Genomic DNA, 16,112 nt, shown 5'->3' on the forward strand with positions numbered 1-16,112 from the left:
AAACACAGTGCACCACAAAACACAACGGGTGCACTGCAGTGCTGGTTGCCATCTTCTATACTGTGCATTGGGGTGCTAGTCTAAAACGTTAATTTTACCATTAATTTAACACAATGCTTAAGTGTCAATAGATTCAAAACTATTTGTTTCCAAGCTTTATCTTAACACCAACTGTTTCTGAACATTAGCACCCTTTACCATGTATGTTCTGTTTGTCCATTTTTCAACAATCAGTCTTTTTAATAAAAAAAAATAAAAAAAAATGCACAGCAATGTATCTCTATGTGCTTATGAATGTAAACGGAAGACTAGCTGCTTCCATATAGGTCCGCGTCCTTTACGGTTTAGATCAGTGATGGCAAACCTCGGCACCCCAGATGTTTTGGAACTACATTTCCCATGATGCTCAACTACACTGCAGAGTGCATGAGCATCATGGGAAATGTAGTTCTAAAACATCTGGAGTGCCAAGGTTCACCATCACTGGTTTAGATGGATCTTCTCTTTTTGTCACTAGGATTAACTTCTGCAACAACTAAAAAAACAAACAGGTGTAGCCTGATGTAAACTGAACCCAAGTGCAAACTAATGTAACCTGATGTAAACTGAACTGAAGGCAGATGTGCACACTGATATAAACCAATGTAACCTTAATCCGTTTTCATAATTTTTTTCTTAGCAAAAAAAGGTGACTGAACTAATTACACCTATGTGAAAGGACCCTTAGATACCAGAATAGGGAGTGTCATTAGGTTTGTGTTGGAACAAATAAAGAAGCTGTTAACTGAGATCCAGCTTAACCACTTCAGCCCCGGACCATTTTGCTGGCTTCAGACCAGACCACTTTTTGCGATTCGGCACTGCATCGTTTAACTGACAATTGCGCGGTCATGCGACATGGCTGCCAAACAAAATTGATGTCCTTTTTTTCCCCACAAATAGAGCTTTTTTTGGTGGTATTTGATCACCCCTGAGGTTTTTATTTTTTGCGCTATAAACAAAAATAGAGTGACAATTTTGAAGAAAAAACAAATTTTTTACTTTTTCTTATAATAAATATCCCCCAAAAATATATAAAAAAACATTTTTTTCCCTCAATTTAGGCCGATACGTATTCTACATATTTTTGGTAAAAAAAAAAATATTGATTGGGTTGCGCAAAAGTTATAGCGCAAAAGTTATAGCGTTTACAAAATAGGGGTTAGTTTTATGGCATTTTTATTAATTTAATTATTTTTACTAGTAATGGCTGCGATCAGCGATTTTTATTGTGACTGCGACATTGTGGCGGACACATCGGACATTTTTGGGACCATTATTTATACAGCAATCACTGCTATACAAATGCATTGATTCCTGTCTAAATGACACTGGCAGTGAAGGGGTTAACCAGGGGGTGGCAGTGTAGGGGTTAAGCATTCCTAGGAGCGTGTTACTAACTGTGGGGGGCTGGGCTTTGTGTTAGTGAACACTGATCTCTGCTCCAATCACATGGAGCAGAGATCAGCGTCACTTGCTGCTAGGCAGAACGGGGAGATGCTGTTTACAATGGCATCTCCCCGTTCAGCTGCCACGTGAGACGATCGCGGGTATCCCCGCGGCCATAGAGTCCGCGGGACCCGCGACCGGACTCACGGGGGTCCCAACCGCCACGCAATCGCGGCGCCGGTGATGGCAGGGCGGCATTTAAAAATGGACGTACCTGTACGCCAATATGCCTGCCCGTGCCATTCTGCCGACGTACATCGGCGTGCGCTGGTCGGGAACTGGTTAAAGTAATCAATTGGCTTCACTGCCGTTCTTCCTAAAATGCTAGCTGTCCATCTCCCTCAGGTTTCAATCATTTCTGAGCCAGTGAATTGACCAGATAATCAGTCTGGGTTGGAAAGTAGTAGATGTCTCACTAATTGGAATACTGTGTATGGCTGCACTTTGTCTATATCGTGAATCCGGAAAGTATTCAGTATGTAACTTTTTCCGCATTGTAAGTTACAGCGTTATTTTAAAATGGATTACATTAATTATTTTCCTCAAAATTATACAAGCAATACCCCATAATGACAATGTGAAAGAAGTTTGTTTGAAATCTTTACAAATTAATTAAAAATAACCCCCCCCCCCCCCCAAAAAAAAATCCCATGTACACAAGTATTCACAGCCTTTGCTCAATACTTTGTTGAAGCACCTTCGGCACCAATTACAGCCTCAAGTCTTTTTGACACACCTATTTTTAGGCAGTTTCTCCCATTCTTCTTTGCAGGACCTCTCAAGCTCCATCATGTTGGATGGGGAGCATCGGTGCACAGCAATTTTCAGATCTCTTCGGAGATGTTCAAATCAGGTTCAAGTCCTGGCTCTGGCTTGGCCACTCAAGGACATTCACAGCTGTGACCCATAGCCACTACTTTGTTGTCTTGGCTGTGTGCTTAGGGTCGTTTTCCTATTGGAAGATAAACCTTCGTCCCAGTCTGAGGTCCAAAGCACACTGGAGCAGGTTTTCAGTACAATAGGACAATAGTCTTACCCTCGATCCTGACTAGTCTCCCAGTTTCTGCTGATGAAAAACATCCCCACAGCAAGATGCTGCCACCACCACGCTTCACTTTAGGAATAGTAATGGCCAGTTAACAAGCAGTGCCTGGTTTCCTCCAGACATGACGCTTGCCATTTAGACCAAAGAGTTCAATCTTTGTGTCACCAGACCAGAGAATTTTGTTTCTTGTGGTTTGAGAGTCTTTCAAATGCCTTTCGGCAAACTCCAGGCGGGCTGTAGTGTGCCTTTTACTGGAGCAGTGGCTTCCGTCTGGCCACTCTACCACACAGGTCAGATTGGTGGAGTGCTACAGAGATGGTTGTTCTTCTGGAAGGTTCTCCTCTCTTCACAGAGGAATGCTGTCAGAGACTATTGGGTTCTTGGTCACCTCCCTGACTAAGGCCCTTCTCCTCCAATTCTTCAGTTTGGCTGAACGGCCCACTCTAGGAAGAACCCTGGTGGTTCCAAACTTCTTCCATTCATGGATGGTGGAGGCCACTGTGCTCACTGGCACCTTCAATGCTGTAGAAATCTTTCTGTACCCTTTCCCAGATCTGTGCCTCGATACAATCCTGTCTTGGAATTCTACAGACAATTCCTTGGACTTCATGGCCTGGTTTGTGCTCTGACATGCACTGACAGGTGTGTCCCTTTCCAAATCATGTGAATGCAAAGAATGCATTACTGAATGCAAAGAATGCATTAAGATAAAAGGGGTTGTAAAGTCATGAGGTTTTTTTTAAGAAATTAATCTAGAGTGTGAAATGTTAGATTTTAAAGATGATCTAAAATAGATATAAAGATGTATGCCAAGGAGAACTGGCAAAGGAAGAAACATTCCTGGGGCAATCAAAACCAAGCAACATTAAAAAGGTGCGTCTACGGTATATGTATGTGTCCCCATTCAATCCTTTAACTCTGGGTTAAGGGATGCTCTCAAGTGATGGGGCCATAAATGATTTGAAAGGCTACAAAACCCAACCCCCTTGTTCTTTTTTTGTTTTGAAAGTTTTCAAAGCTTTACTGAATTTTTTTTTTTTTTTTATATATTATACACTCGGTCACATATAAACATCTAACATCAGGGATTTTTGGCTTCATAAGCAAACAAAACTTAATTTGAGCCGGTTTGTCATTGTCAATTTTATATTTGTGCATAGACCTTTTAATCGCCATACCATCAACAATTAACCCTTTAAAGTCCACATTTTTCAATGAGTTTGCGTGACTCAAAATGTGCGCTACCAAAATGGTGGAGCAGAACGTTAAAGGGTTAAAATAAATAGCAAAAAATCTATGGGCTTCCACCACGGTTGCCTATATTCAAATGTGGTGAGAATTTAGGTCACAGGTACAACTCAAAATATCTGGGAGTTGCTGAAATCTTTCTATGCCCACCATTTATCTATGACTTTTGGGTATTTCTCCTGTAGGCTTGCTGTCCATTTCACCACACAAATAATATAATTTAGATCAGACACCCATTTCCTCAATACTGGGAATGACACTAGAATTCCAATGTCTGGGTATAATAGCCCTGGCTGTGGAAAAGATAAAGCATGTTAGCCCCTTCATGGCCCTCTGTGGTCATCCTGCCCATTGCCATTGTTGCCCCCTAAGTCTCTAGCTTACTAGCTCCCCTCCCCTCTACAAGTAACCTTGCAAGTTCAGTAGGGCTTTACTGATTCTAGCATATGTATCTTTCCATATATCCAACGAGTTCATAGGTGTAAATCAGGTGTCTAGTTGTACCCTTTCAAATCAGAAATGTAATTTTATTTTTCTTTTAGGTTTGGGTTATAGGGGTTGTTTCCTTATACTTGCTTCATCAAGTCATTAAATAGCAAAGAAAGTATAAGAGCGTGGGTCCCACAAAATATTAAAAAATATACTGTATTCAAAAATACACCAGCAAATCCAACTTCAAATTCCAATCCCAATGGGTTCCTTTTAAACTATTTTAAAAAAATGAAGCAAAATACTTTGCATTAAAAAAAAAAAAAAAAAAAAAAAAAAGAAGACAGACAAGCCTTAATTCATATTTCAACAATTTAAAGTACAGAAGTATGTATAAAAAGTAGACCGTGTAGATTGATAAGTGCATGGAGATGATTTGCTAGTGAACTTGCATGCATGTTTACTAGAGAGCAAAAGGATTGCCAGATGCATGAATCAACTTCCAGAAAGAAACATCATCATAAACCTATGAGCCTGTTAAGAGATTATCTGTGGCAGCAGTATGTGTAACAAGGGAAGACAGTACGAGTATGAATGGAGCCGTTTAGTGCAATAACGGACACAATCCTATGAAGAAATTCATATAAATGTACACTGCCTTACTAGCAACACCAATATAAAAAGGGGATACTCCCTATCACTTTAAAAGAGCATTCAATTTACCCCCTCCTTTTATCCAAATATGTCACCTACATGGAACAGAGTTGGACTGTTGATAAATTGTACAAGAAAAACTTTGGTGTGCCAGGTGGCATAAAATATATATATATACATATACATATACATACACACACACACACACATGCTCATAAGTTTACCCGGGCAGAATTTATGATTTCTTGGCCATTTTTCAGAGAATATGAATTAGAACACAAACTTTTTTTTCACTCATGGTTAGTGTTTGGCTGAAGCCATTTATTTTCAATCAACCGTGTTTACTCTTTTCAAAACATAATGGCAACAGAAACTACCCAAATGACCCTGATCAAAAGTTTACATACCCTAGGTTCTTAATACTGTGTATTGCCCCCTTTAACATCAATGACAGCTTGAAGTCTTGTGGTATTTGTGGATGAGGCGCTTTATCTTCTCCTATGGTAAACCTGCCCATTCCTCTTGGCAAAAAGCCTCCAGTTCCTGTAAATTCTTGGGCTGTCTTGCATGAACTGAACGTTTGAGATTTCTCCAGAGTGGCTCAATGATATTGAGGCCAGGAGACTGAGATGACCACTTCAGAACCTTCACTTTTATTCTACTGTTGACTCCTCTCCAAATGTAGCATTTATGGTTTTGGCCAAAAAGCTAAATTTTGGTCTCATCACTACAAATGACTGTGCCAGAAGGTTTGAGTCTTGTCTCTGTGCTGTTTGGCGTATTGTAAGCGGGATAATTTGTGGCATTTGTGTATTAATGGCTTTCTTCTGGCGACTCGACCATGCAGCCCATCTTTCTTCAAGTGCCTCCTTATTGTGCATCTTGAAACAGCCACACCACATGTTTTCAGAGAGTCTTGTATTTCACCACAAGTGATTTGTGGGTTTTACTTTGCATCCCGAACAATTTTCCTGGAAGTTGTGGCTGAAACCTTAGTTGGTCTACTTGACCGTGGTTTGGTTTCAACAGAACCCCTCATTTTCCACCTCCTGATTAGCGTTTGAACACTGCTGATTAACATTCTCAATTCCTTGAACATCTTTTTATATCCCTTACCAGTTTTATACAGTTCAACTACCCTTTCCCATAGATCCTTAGACAATTCTTTTGCTTTCCCCTTGACTCAGAATCCAGAAACATCAGTGCAGCATGTGGATGAAAGATGAAAGGAGTCTGTCAGGAGTCCAGAAACTTATTGACCCTTTTATACACACGAATTACAAGCAAACAGATCACAGGTAAGGATGGTTACCTGTAATAGCCATTCAAACCCCTTTGTGTCTACTTGTCTGGTGAGCCTTTGTGTTCTTTGGTCAGCAGTGGCTTTACATTTACAACTTCTTGGATGAATCATCGTTGTGTTCTTGGAGTCATCTTGGTTGGCCGGCTACTCCTGGTAAGGTTCACCACCATTCCAAGTTTTCTCCATTTGTGGATAATGGCTCTCATTGTGGTTCGCTGGCATCCCAAAGCCTTTAAAAATGGCTTTGCAATCCTTTTCAGACGGATACATGTCAATGACTGTTTCTCATCGGTTCTTGAATTTCTTTAGATCACGGCATGTATTGCTTTTTGAGATCTTTTAGCGTGCTTCTCTTTGTCTGACAGCTTCTTGTTAAGTGATTTTTTTTTGATTCAATAGGTCTGGCAGTAATCAGGCCTGAGTGTGGCAAGTGAAATTTAACTCTGCTTTCCAAAAAATTGTGGTTAATCACAAATCATTCATGATCATTCATGATTCAGATGGGAGGGGGCAATTACTTTTTCACATAGGGCCAGGCAGGCTTGAACAGCTTTTTTCCCTTAATAAATTAAATAATAATTTAAAAACTGCATCTTGGATTTACTCAGGTTATCTTTGTGTATTCAAATTTGTTTGATGATCTGAATCATTTAGGTGTGAGACAAAAAATAAAAAAATAAAATAAAAATCAGGGAGGGGGCAAATACTAGTTCCCAGAACTTCCTAATGTTTGGGGTTGTTGTCCTGCTGCAGAATAAATTTGGGGCCCATTACAAGTCTCCCTGATGGTATGGCATGGAGTAAAATCTCCCTGTATTTCTCAGCATTGAGGACACCATTGATCCTGATCAAATCTCCAGATCCATTTGCAGAAATGCAGCACTAAACTTGCAAGAAACCTCCACCATGCTTGCAGACCCTCATTATTGTACCGCTCTCCAGCGAACAAACTGCCTCCTGCTACAGCCAAATATTTCAAATGTTGACTCATCAGTTCAGAGCACCTGCTGACATTTTACTGCGCCCCAGTTCCTGTGGTTTTCGCACATATTTGAGTCACTTAGCCTTGTTTCCTTGTCAGAGGTATATGGCTTTTTGGATGCAATTCTTCTTGCCAGACTTCAACAGACAGTAAAGCAGTGTACCTGGGTCCCATTGTTTCCATCAGTTCTATGCTGATGGATGGCACTAATGGACATCTTCTGATGTGGAAGTGAAGTAAGCATGATGCGCCTTCATTTGCTGCATTAAGTTTCCTTGGCTGACCAAGGCATCTACAGTCCTTAACATTGCCCGTTTCTTTGTGCTTCTTCGAAAAAGCTTGAACAGCACATCTTGAAATCCCAGTCTGCTTTCAAAGCTTTGTCAGAGACCTCGCTGATGCAGTATAACTACCTTGTGTCTTGTTACTGTACTAAGTCTTGCCTTGGTGTATGACTTGTAACATAAAACTCTTCCACAACTTCACCTTAGTAGCAGAGTTTGGCTGTTCCTCAGCCAGCCCTACACCTCCTACACAGCTGTTTCTGTTTCAGTTAATGACTATTACCATGACAACCTGATGATGATTATTGGCATTTGCTTGGTATAACTGATTATTTATACCATTGACTAATTCCACAGAATCTCTGACTTTGTGCAAGTGTAAGAACTGAAACCATAAAAGGAGGGTACCAGATCAGTATGAGCAAAATAAAAAATGCAATATATTCAGTATCACTGATGGACTGGAGAGAAGGCACAAGCCGGGACCCACCACGGAGAAAACAGACGGCATCCTGGGCTTTCATACACACCACTGGAGGAGAGTCTACAGGGCAGGCAGAATGAAAGATGGGGTGGGCTGCAACACGGTGGGTCCCAGCTTGTGCCAAGAGTTGTTTTCCAGTCCATCGAGACCACCGTCTTCCAGCCAAGCACACCATACTAGCCCTGTATAAAGTAGTTTTACATGAAAGTGATACTGAATAAATTGCATTTTTAATTTTGTTCATACGGATCTGGCACCCTCGCTGCTGATGAACGTATGTGTCCCTTCTCCTATCAAGATCACGATCCCCCAGCATTCGTTTCCTATAGACTCTATATGACTGTTTGTCAGTGAAGCGCGGACTCATCTGATATCTATTAGTGTGTGAATCTGGCAAGTTTAAGAGTTGATGCTGGTTTGAAGGTAAAGGGTGGTTACACCAAATATTGTTGCGATAGATTTTTCCTTTGTTCGCTCACTTTGCATTTTGTAAATTGATAACATTAATTAACATATATACTTTTGAAAGCATTCTTACTTTACAGCATTTTTTCACACCTGTCTTCTTCACACAGTACTGTATATCTACATTGTTATTAAAGCTGACCATACATGGATCAAAATTCGACTGGTTCAGCAGAGACTGCTTGAATTTCGATCATGTCTGGCCACTGAAGTTGAACAGAAATTGATCTACTTTTCAACTTCTGTTTAACAACCCTATCAGTATTTTCTTACTTGGTCAACACTGCAGGCTATAGGCTGAAGATCCAATCTGTATATACTGATAGTGGGGAAGTCTCCTTGCTGTCAGAATACAATAGTATTACAGGGAGGATTCCCCCATCCTACCTGGTGTGTGTGTCGATGGGGAAAACCGGTCTCTTTTTGTTCAACCCAATGGTTGAATGAAAAAACTGACCCATGTATTGGTCAGTATTACTTGTCAGATGTCAGTTGATTGAACGGGGACCCTTGTTTCTGTTTTTTCCTCCTAACCCATTACAACCAAGGCCATGTAATACATTTTAATGCATATATTTCACACCAGAAAGTCACCAGCTAAGGATGCATTTTCGATCTCTTATCTAAAAAGATGAGGGCTGTCATTAAGGGCTTGGTTTCAGCAAAGTCGGAATGTGGATCTACATATTTGTTTCAAAATGTAGTCTCCCCTTCGTGCAAATCTCCAAATATAAAAGAGCACAAATGATCACCCGTCTATCAGGTTTCAAATCTACTGTTAGCAGATAAGGATTAATAAAAGGAACGTTAGCAGACGTTTTAGTCACTTGCAATAGTTATCTCCAAACCACACTTTTAGAACTTTTTTAGAACTGAAAAACAAAAAACAAAAAAAAAAACCAAAAGCAGCAGAACAGATGCATTACCCGCAGCAGATCAGCAGATGTGGGCCGTTCCTGAGGTATTTTCTGCAAGCAGTAGTCCACAAATCCACGGAAGGAGTCCGACCTGAATTTAAAAGCAACATAGTGAGCATAAAACTGCTTAAAATATATGTAAAGATCAGTAAAATCTAGAGTCAACCTATTTAAATACACGGTTAAGAACACCATATCTGGATCAAGCAAACATTGAGACAGGTCTCAAAACATTTTTTTGTTTTTGTTTTACTTATAAAAAGATAAAACATACTCAGGTCGATCAATTAAAGTAGAGCAGGTTTATTTTGCAAAGCAAACTTAGGATGGCCAAACTTAGGACGGCCATGTGTGAAATTTGCACGATTTCCCCATCAACACAGATAGTGCTTGACAGGGGAATCCCTCCTGCAGAGACATTATGCGCAAGTAAAATCCGGCAGGCTGGTTGTACCCAAGTTGACCGATCCATCAGTACGTTCAGCCTGCCCATACATGGTTCAAATCTCATACTGTCTGTGGCCGACCTTAGTGAATGAGTTGAGGTCAAGTGAAAACTCACTTTACAAAAAAACACCTAAACATGTAAAGGAAAAAAATAAATAAATAAAATAAAAAAGTGTTTAGCTTGCATGCAACCGCACATCTAAAAGGTTACATGTGAATAGAGCTTCTGACTGACCCTGGAGACAGACACAGAGAGCATTTCTGGATCAGCAAATCAGCCAGCTTGTACGCTACAAAAACACAGGGTGTTGCTGTGTCCAGATGCGTTGATAACCTATTCGCCCTCATTCACTTGTCTGAATGAGGCCTTATGTGTATGAACAGCAGCTATGCTCACTTCCATGCAAACATGTCTGAACCAAAACATTTTTTTTATTATTTATATCTATCTTTCTTGAATTGATTGAATATTCTTTGGAAGCAAGTTTGCATTCAGCTTTGTCTCATTTACAACCCTAGGTGAAAATTCACTTTGCAAAGTTAACACACTTTGCTCCATTAGAAATTCAACCAAAAATGTGTGCCTTTCTTCTCCAACTATGCAACTATACATTCAGAAATGATAGCTTGACAACTTATGAGTATTTTTGTCTTTTTTTAGTATCACATTGTAGTGGAGGGAATGTACACAAACATGCACTAACACACAGAAGTGAAGAATAAGCCTACGTTTACACCGTTCTGAAGCAAACTCGCAGTAAAAATGCATAAGCGTTTTTGCTACGATTTAGACAAGTTTTCAGCACATTTTCTGGTTTGTCTGCACCTGTGTAACATGGACAACGGTGTGATTTTGCAGCATTTTCCATTTATTTCAATGGGGAGTTGTGTCTGTGCACCACACCCGCAGAGCAGTGGTGTGAAGAGTTTTGCAAGGTAAAAACGCATAAGTGTAAAAGGACCCCAACAAATTCAGTTAACTTGTTTAAGAAAATTTAAGAAAAATATATACACCACCACACCGCCTGTCTATTGCTCTCTGAAGAGCGAACCAATCGCAGCTTGTACTTCAAAAGGGCAAAGCATGTGTAAACGAGGCCTAACATAAGAAATTTTGAGAACAGCGGTATAAAATGATCACTTTCAGATAGAAAAGCAATTTTCTGATCAAGGTTTATGTATAAGTATAGCCAATCATGGTCGAAACTGAAGTAGGTTTTTGTAACACTGCCAGGACCTGCCTACAGCGCAAAGAATCATACAGGTGTATCAACTTTAACTGTTCAAAACAACCTTCTGAAATATACTGTAAGTCAAGATTCTGTGGAAGACTTAGTGCATATTTCTCCCAACTGTAAAACCCTTATAAGAAGCATAAACAGTGATTTACTAACAAATTTTTTCTATTTAAGATGCCTCATATACCGACAAAGTAGTTCCCTTTGGAGTCCACTTTAATAATTTCTCCCCACAGATATTACAATAGTGGGGATTGCAATTTAAAAAAATTAAATAAAAATACATCACATAATAATTATGTATACCTAAAATAGCTCGTGAAGTACTTACCATTCGTTAGACTGTAGTGTAGGGGACTCATTCTGGGCTATGTGGTATAAGGCACTCATTGCGTTCATATTAAATAAAGGAGGCTTCCGTTCAGCTGTAAGCAAACGAGAAAAAAAAAAAAACATTCACATGAGCAAAAGGAAGAATGTGAGGCGAGCCAGGGACATGTACTGCCAACAAGGTGTTGCTTGTAAAAAGAAGAGCTCTTTAGTGCCGTCATACTATTTAATCCAATTATTTTAATCTCCTAGGTCATTCCAGGGAAGCCATTCCATGAAAGCTTTATTCTCTGTCCAAAACACCTGAAACAATGGACCTTCACATAAACAAATGAAGCCTTCATATGTAGTAAATGCAAGATATACTAGAAAGGCTTTTACAGCTTCCTATGGTTTTTAACCACATTCATGTGTGTAGAAGTCCATCTATTTTGTACAGCAATGCTCAACACATGATGTATTTTTTAATTAGTGCTAGTTTGTTCTGATAGTTTATCACACAAAACAGTAACTTGTTTTTAACTACTCCTAATTGTGTTCCATTATTCAGGAAACACCAAAATGTTTTTTTTTTTAATTTGCACAAAAAAAAAAAACTGCAACAATTAGTTTTATAGTTGCTTGTTGCATGTGAAATGTTAAAGCGATTTTAGAACCTGAATTAACCTTTTCTACCAAAAAAAAAAACAACCTGTCTAAATCCAGATTAAACCACAAGGTTTTAAAAAAAAAAAGGTACCTCTTTTTGAAGATCCAAACCATTTACAAACACCTAACTGGGCTGGACAGTCTTTGGTGACTCAAAGAACTACCTTTTGCTATATACCTGGTCTTTGATTACAGTTATACTATACATTTTTTACTTCTAGGGAACAGAGCACTTGAATTTTTTTTTCTTTCTTAAAGAGAGACTGTACTATTATAATATAATACAAGAGGGTTAGAAGTCAATATGTTTTACCATACATATACTTATTTTATATACCTGTTTATAAAGTAATTATGTATGTATATAGTTCCCATATGTATACTGTACTGGTTAGCCCTTTTGTGTTCCAGATCCGAGTCCTGAACCTTGCCATGGGCACCATTTACATGTACACTCTGTGCATGAGAGGGTTTCCTTTAGGTGCTTTATAGTGTCTCACCACAACCTGAAACCTTCTTATGACTAACGGCATAAAACAAAAGGGCCCCTTGCACAAGGGCATCATAATTTAGCGATGTTAAATTTTAGTAAAAAACCTGTGTGTGAAGGGTCTGGCCAATGTATTTCACAATGGTCACTCTTTCACTTCTCCCACTTCCTTCTCCCCACTTTTCTATTTATTTTACCCCATGCTTGTCACTTTTTTGTATGTTTTTGTCACTGTGTGATTAGTAGGGTGTGGGTTCTCGGGCCTACCCTGAATGTCTTGGGGTGGGGGTGGACATAGGCCTTTTGGCTTGGTTCACCCTCTCTCATGGGGTCTTTTTGAGTGGGTCTGTTTCGGCAGCCCTTCCAGAGAAAGGGACTCTGTCTGGTTTTGGCCAGATGGACCCAAGTGAAGTACCTCAGTCCCTGTCAGGAGCCTAACGCCCTGGGGGGGGGGGGGGGGGGGATCAGGGTAAGGTCCTTCCTAGGGAGGACCGTGTAGCACCAGTTGCAGGTTTATGTGTTCACTCTTTATGTGTGTGCACATTTTTGCCACCGGGGAGAGTTTTTGGGTGAAACACCACAGGCTTTTTAAAAACAAAAAAAAAAGTTGTGTGTGAAGACCTGAGTGTTGTTGCGTATCAGTGAGTAAAAATGCGTAAGCCTATAGACTTAAAATTCAGCATTGTAAAATACTCACATAAACATGCTTATAGATGAATAAACACGCATATGCAAGAAAATTACTGCACTCAAGCGCAACAACTCACGCGTTCCATTTTTGTTTTACTGCTCTGTACTCAACACTGGATCTTTACTCAGCTGTGTGCATGGCTCCACAGACAACAATGCATCTCATTTCATATCAGTAAAAAAAAAAATTTAAAAATTTCTCTGGTGTGCAAGAGGCATATTTTCTGGGGCACACTTCATGCAGCACAATAAAGAATTTGGTGAACTTTCCTGTTAGTCTAACTGTGCAATGTGACAAATTAAATGGTTTCAGAGATTAAATGTTTTTTTAAAGCCAGCCATACGTTGATCAAAATTCAGCCGGTTCAGCAGGCACTAGCAGAATTTTGATACATGTATGGGCAGGGAGGGCAAAATGAATCTTCTATGGGCTGCCTTTGTTTACTCACCTAACTCAATGCAAGTAATACCAAGAGACCAGATATCAACTTTCCCTTCATACTGGCCCTCATCCATTGCTAAAATAACTTCTGGGGCCATCCTGAAAGCAAACAACCACACAACTGTTAGGAGTGTCCACAAACATAAAACACATGTTGAACAAAATATCATGAGATATACAGCGGACTGTTTGATAATGTCTTTTTGACAGCAATCAATGTAGGCTTGGTGGTCCTCAAATAGTACTACTGTTTCTTATTGTTTCACAGCAGTGTGAGAATTAACAAGCCACAGTTCATCCTGAACAAAAAACGCAACAATGGCTGGTCTACTATATGGTCACTCGTGCCCAATGTAAAAGGCAACCTTTGTCTTGCAGTTTGTTTAGCCTTCAATAGCCATCATGGACACTTCAAAATGAGTGATGTAGCACTGGTTATCAAGGTCAGTTTATTGAGTGCTTAAAAAAACAAATACACTTTGGGGGACATTTATCAAGCCAATTGCTACTATTTGCAGTGTGAATTCTGCCTCTATGTAATGCTAATTGCTACCAATTGTAGCATGAACTCTGCTTCTGTGCACTACTGAAACACCGGCCATTCTTTTTTCTAAATTGTTTTTATCCATTTAGTGCTTCACATATGATAAACACATGCATATGGTTTGAAACCAAGAGGTGCATTGACTCAAGAGCATAAAGTAATAGTAAACAGGGCATGTTAAACACCATTGACTGGATACAGACACATTCATCAGGGTTGAACAAACCAATAATGGTTATAGTCCACGTCTTTACAGGGACAATGGTTACACTAATAGTTGTTTATACCTCCAGCTGCCAATGAACATAAAAAGTACAGGGGGCTTGGCCTGGAAAGGTAGGTAAGCGGCTGCAAATTCACAGAACTTCCGCAGGTGATCGGTTACTGAGCCTTCCTTTAGCCATCTGGATCACTTAACCGGCTCCCCACAGCTTTGGAGGTACCCCACAATTCTCTTTGCCAAGCCAGCACTCAATTTGCCCAGATGATGACTCACAAGGGCAAGGAAAGAACGATGGCCCAGGAGTCTCCAAATGGCACCCCACCATATTTCCGCGGCTTCCACCCAGGAGGCTGGATAAACCAAGGCACACAGTGAGTAAGCAAGGGAAGGAGCCTACCTTGGATATGCTTTACTATATGCAAAAACTGATGGGCTCAAAGGTCCCCCTGAGCTCATCGATCACAGAAGCTGCACGGGACACAGAGCAGGTGGAGGAGGAATAGGAACATCTAACATTGCTGGAGGAACCCATATTACAGGCAGAGTCTTGCTCAACATTTGGACAATGCACAGTAGCCCACACTGGGAGAAAATCTGCAGGCAATCAAATGCATAGCCTCCATTAATACTCTTAGGGCTAGTTTACACTTCCTTTAAAACAGGGCTCCGGACACGCTTTGTTAAAGCTCTCTGAATGCCAGTCAAAGCTCCTGTCACTAAACTGGTTAGCTTACAGTCCTGTTTACACCTGCTTTTGGTTTGTGCTTCAATGAGGCTTTGTCTGAGTTTCGGTGGGGCTTCAAGCGAGTTTTGCCATAGACTTCTATGAAAGCTTTGAATACGCATTGAAGTTCCATTGAAGCAACATGGGGTATAATTTTTGAAGTGAAGCTGAAGCAAAAAAGCAAAAGCAGGTGTAAAAAGGACTGTAAGCTAACCATTCTATTTAGTGACAGGAGCTTTGACTAGCATTCAGAGAGCTTTAACAAAGCCTGTCCGAAGACTTGTTGAAGCCAAAACAAGTGTAAATGACCCCTCAAGGACTACTTTGGTGGGCTGAAAGAGAGAAGGTCTCACTGCTGCGACATGACATTCAAAAGATAAGGGAGTTCACCATGGTGACTGAGGGTCACATAAGCAACATAGACCAACCACCTCCTCTTAAATCAGAGAGTCAGCCAACTTTTAGCTAGCCAAACCACTACCATTAGAGCATATCTAGAAAAGATACCCCGGCAAAAAATATTAGCATTGTAGGCCTGCCAGTGGATGGGAAGATCCCACTGAGTTTGTGGAATCCTAGCTGTTGTAAATTCTTGGTAAAAAAACACCTTTAGGCCTGGTTCACACCTATGCGTTTTTTGGCGCTTTTTGCAGAAAAGCACTACAGTTGATTTAACATTATTTGCTATGGAACACGTTCACATCTATGCTTTTTCAGCTACTGCATTTTTGGAAAGAGTCCAGGACTTTCTTAAAGGCAACGCTGTGCTTTTTAAAAAAAAATTGTTTCAAAAGAATTCAATAGAGAAGCTGCAGAAAAGCATATAGTGCATTTTTGCTGCAATTTTATCAAACCCACTATGACCTAAAACTTCACATTTATTCATAATCAGTCTAAAAATCTATAATGTAGAAAATTAAAGGAAGTCATAAGAATGACAGGTGTAAAACCATATTAGGCAATGCAGAATTAGTGCAAAAATACTAAATGATGGAACAGATATACAACTGCCCTCGTCATAAGGAGATCACAACCTG

The 16,112-nt window shown here is 40.0% G+C and overlaps 1 protein-coding gene across 10 annotated transcripts in view; it reads right to left on the reverse strand.

The window, feature by feature from the left end:
- TAOK3 (TAO kinase 3) overlaps nt 1-16,112 on the reverse strand; it is a 401,409-nt gene that overhangs the window by 227,979 nt on the left and 157,318 nt on the right. For all 10 annotated transcript variants that reach the window (XM_077462074.1, XM_077462072.1, XM_077462066.1 and 7 more), the window contains 3 exons: nt 13,592-13,683; nt 11,316-11,409; nt 9,309-9,390 (listed from right to left, as the gene is read on the reverse strand). In XM_077462074.1, coding sequence (XP_077318200.1) covers nt 9,309-9,390; nt 11,316-11,409; nt 13,592-13,683 — 268 coding nt within the window. The remainder of the gene's footprint in view (nt 1-9,308; nt 9,391-11,315; nt 11,410-13,591; nt 13,684-16,112) is intronic.

Source organism: Lithobates pipiens, unplaced genomic scaffold (genome assembly GCF_037356315.1).
Source record: "Lithobates pipiens isolate NorthernLeopardFrog02 unplaced genomic scaffold, aLitPip1_a1.2 Scaffold_3, whole genome shotgun sequence".
Classification (NCBI taxonomy): domain Eukaryota; kingdom Metazoa; phylum Chordata; class Amphibia; order Anura; family Ranidae; genus Lithobates; species Lithobates pipiens.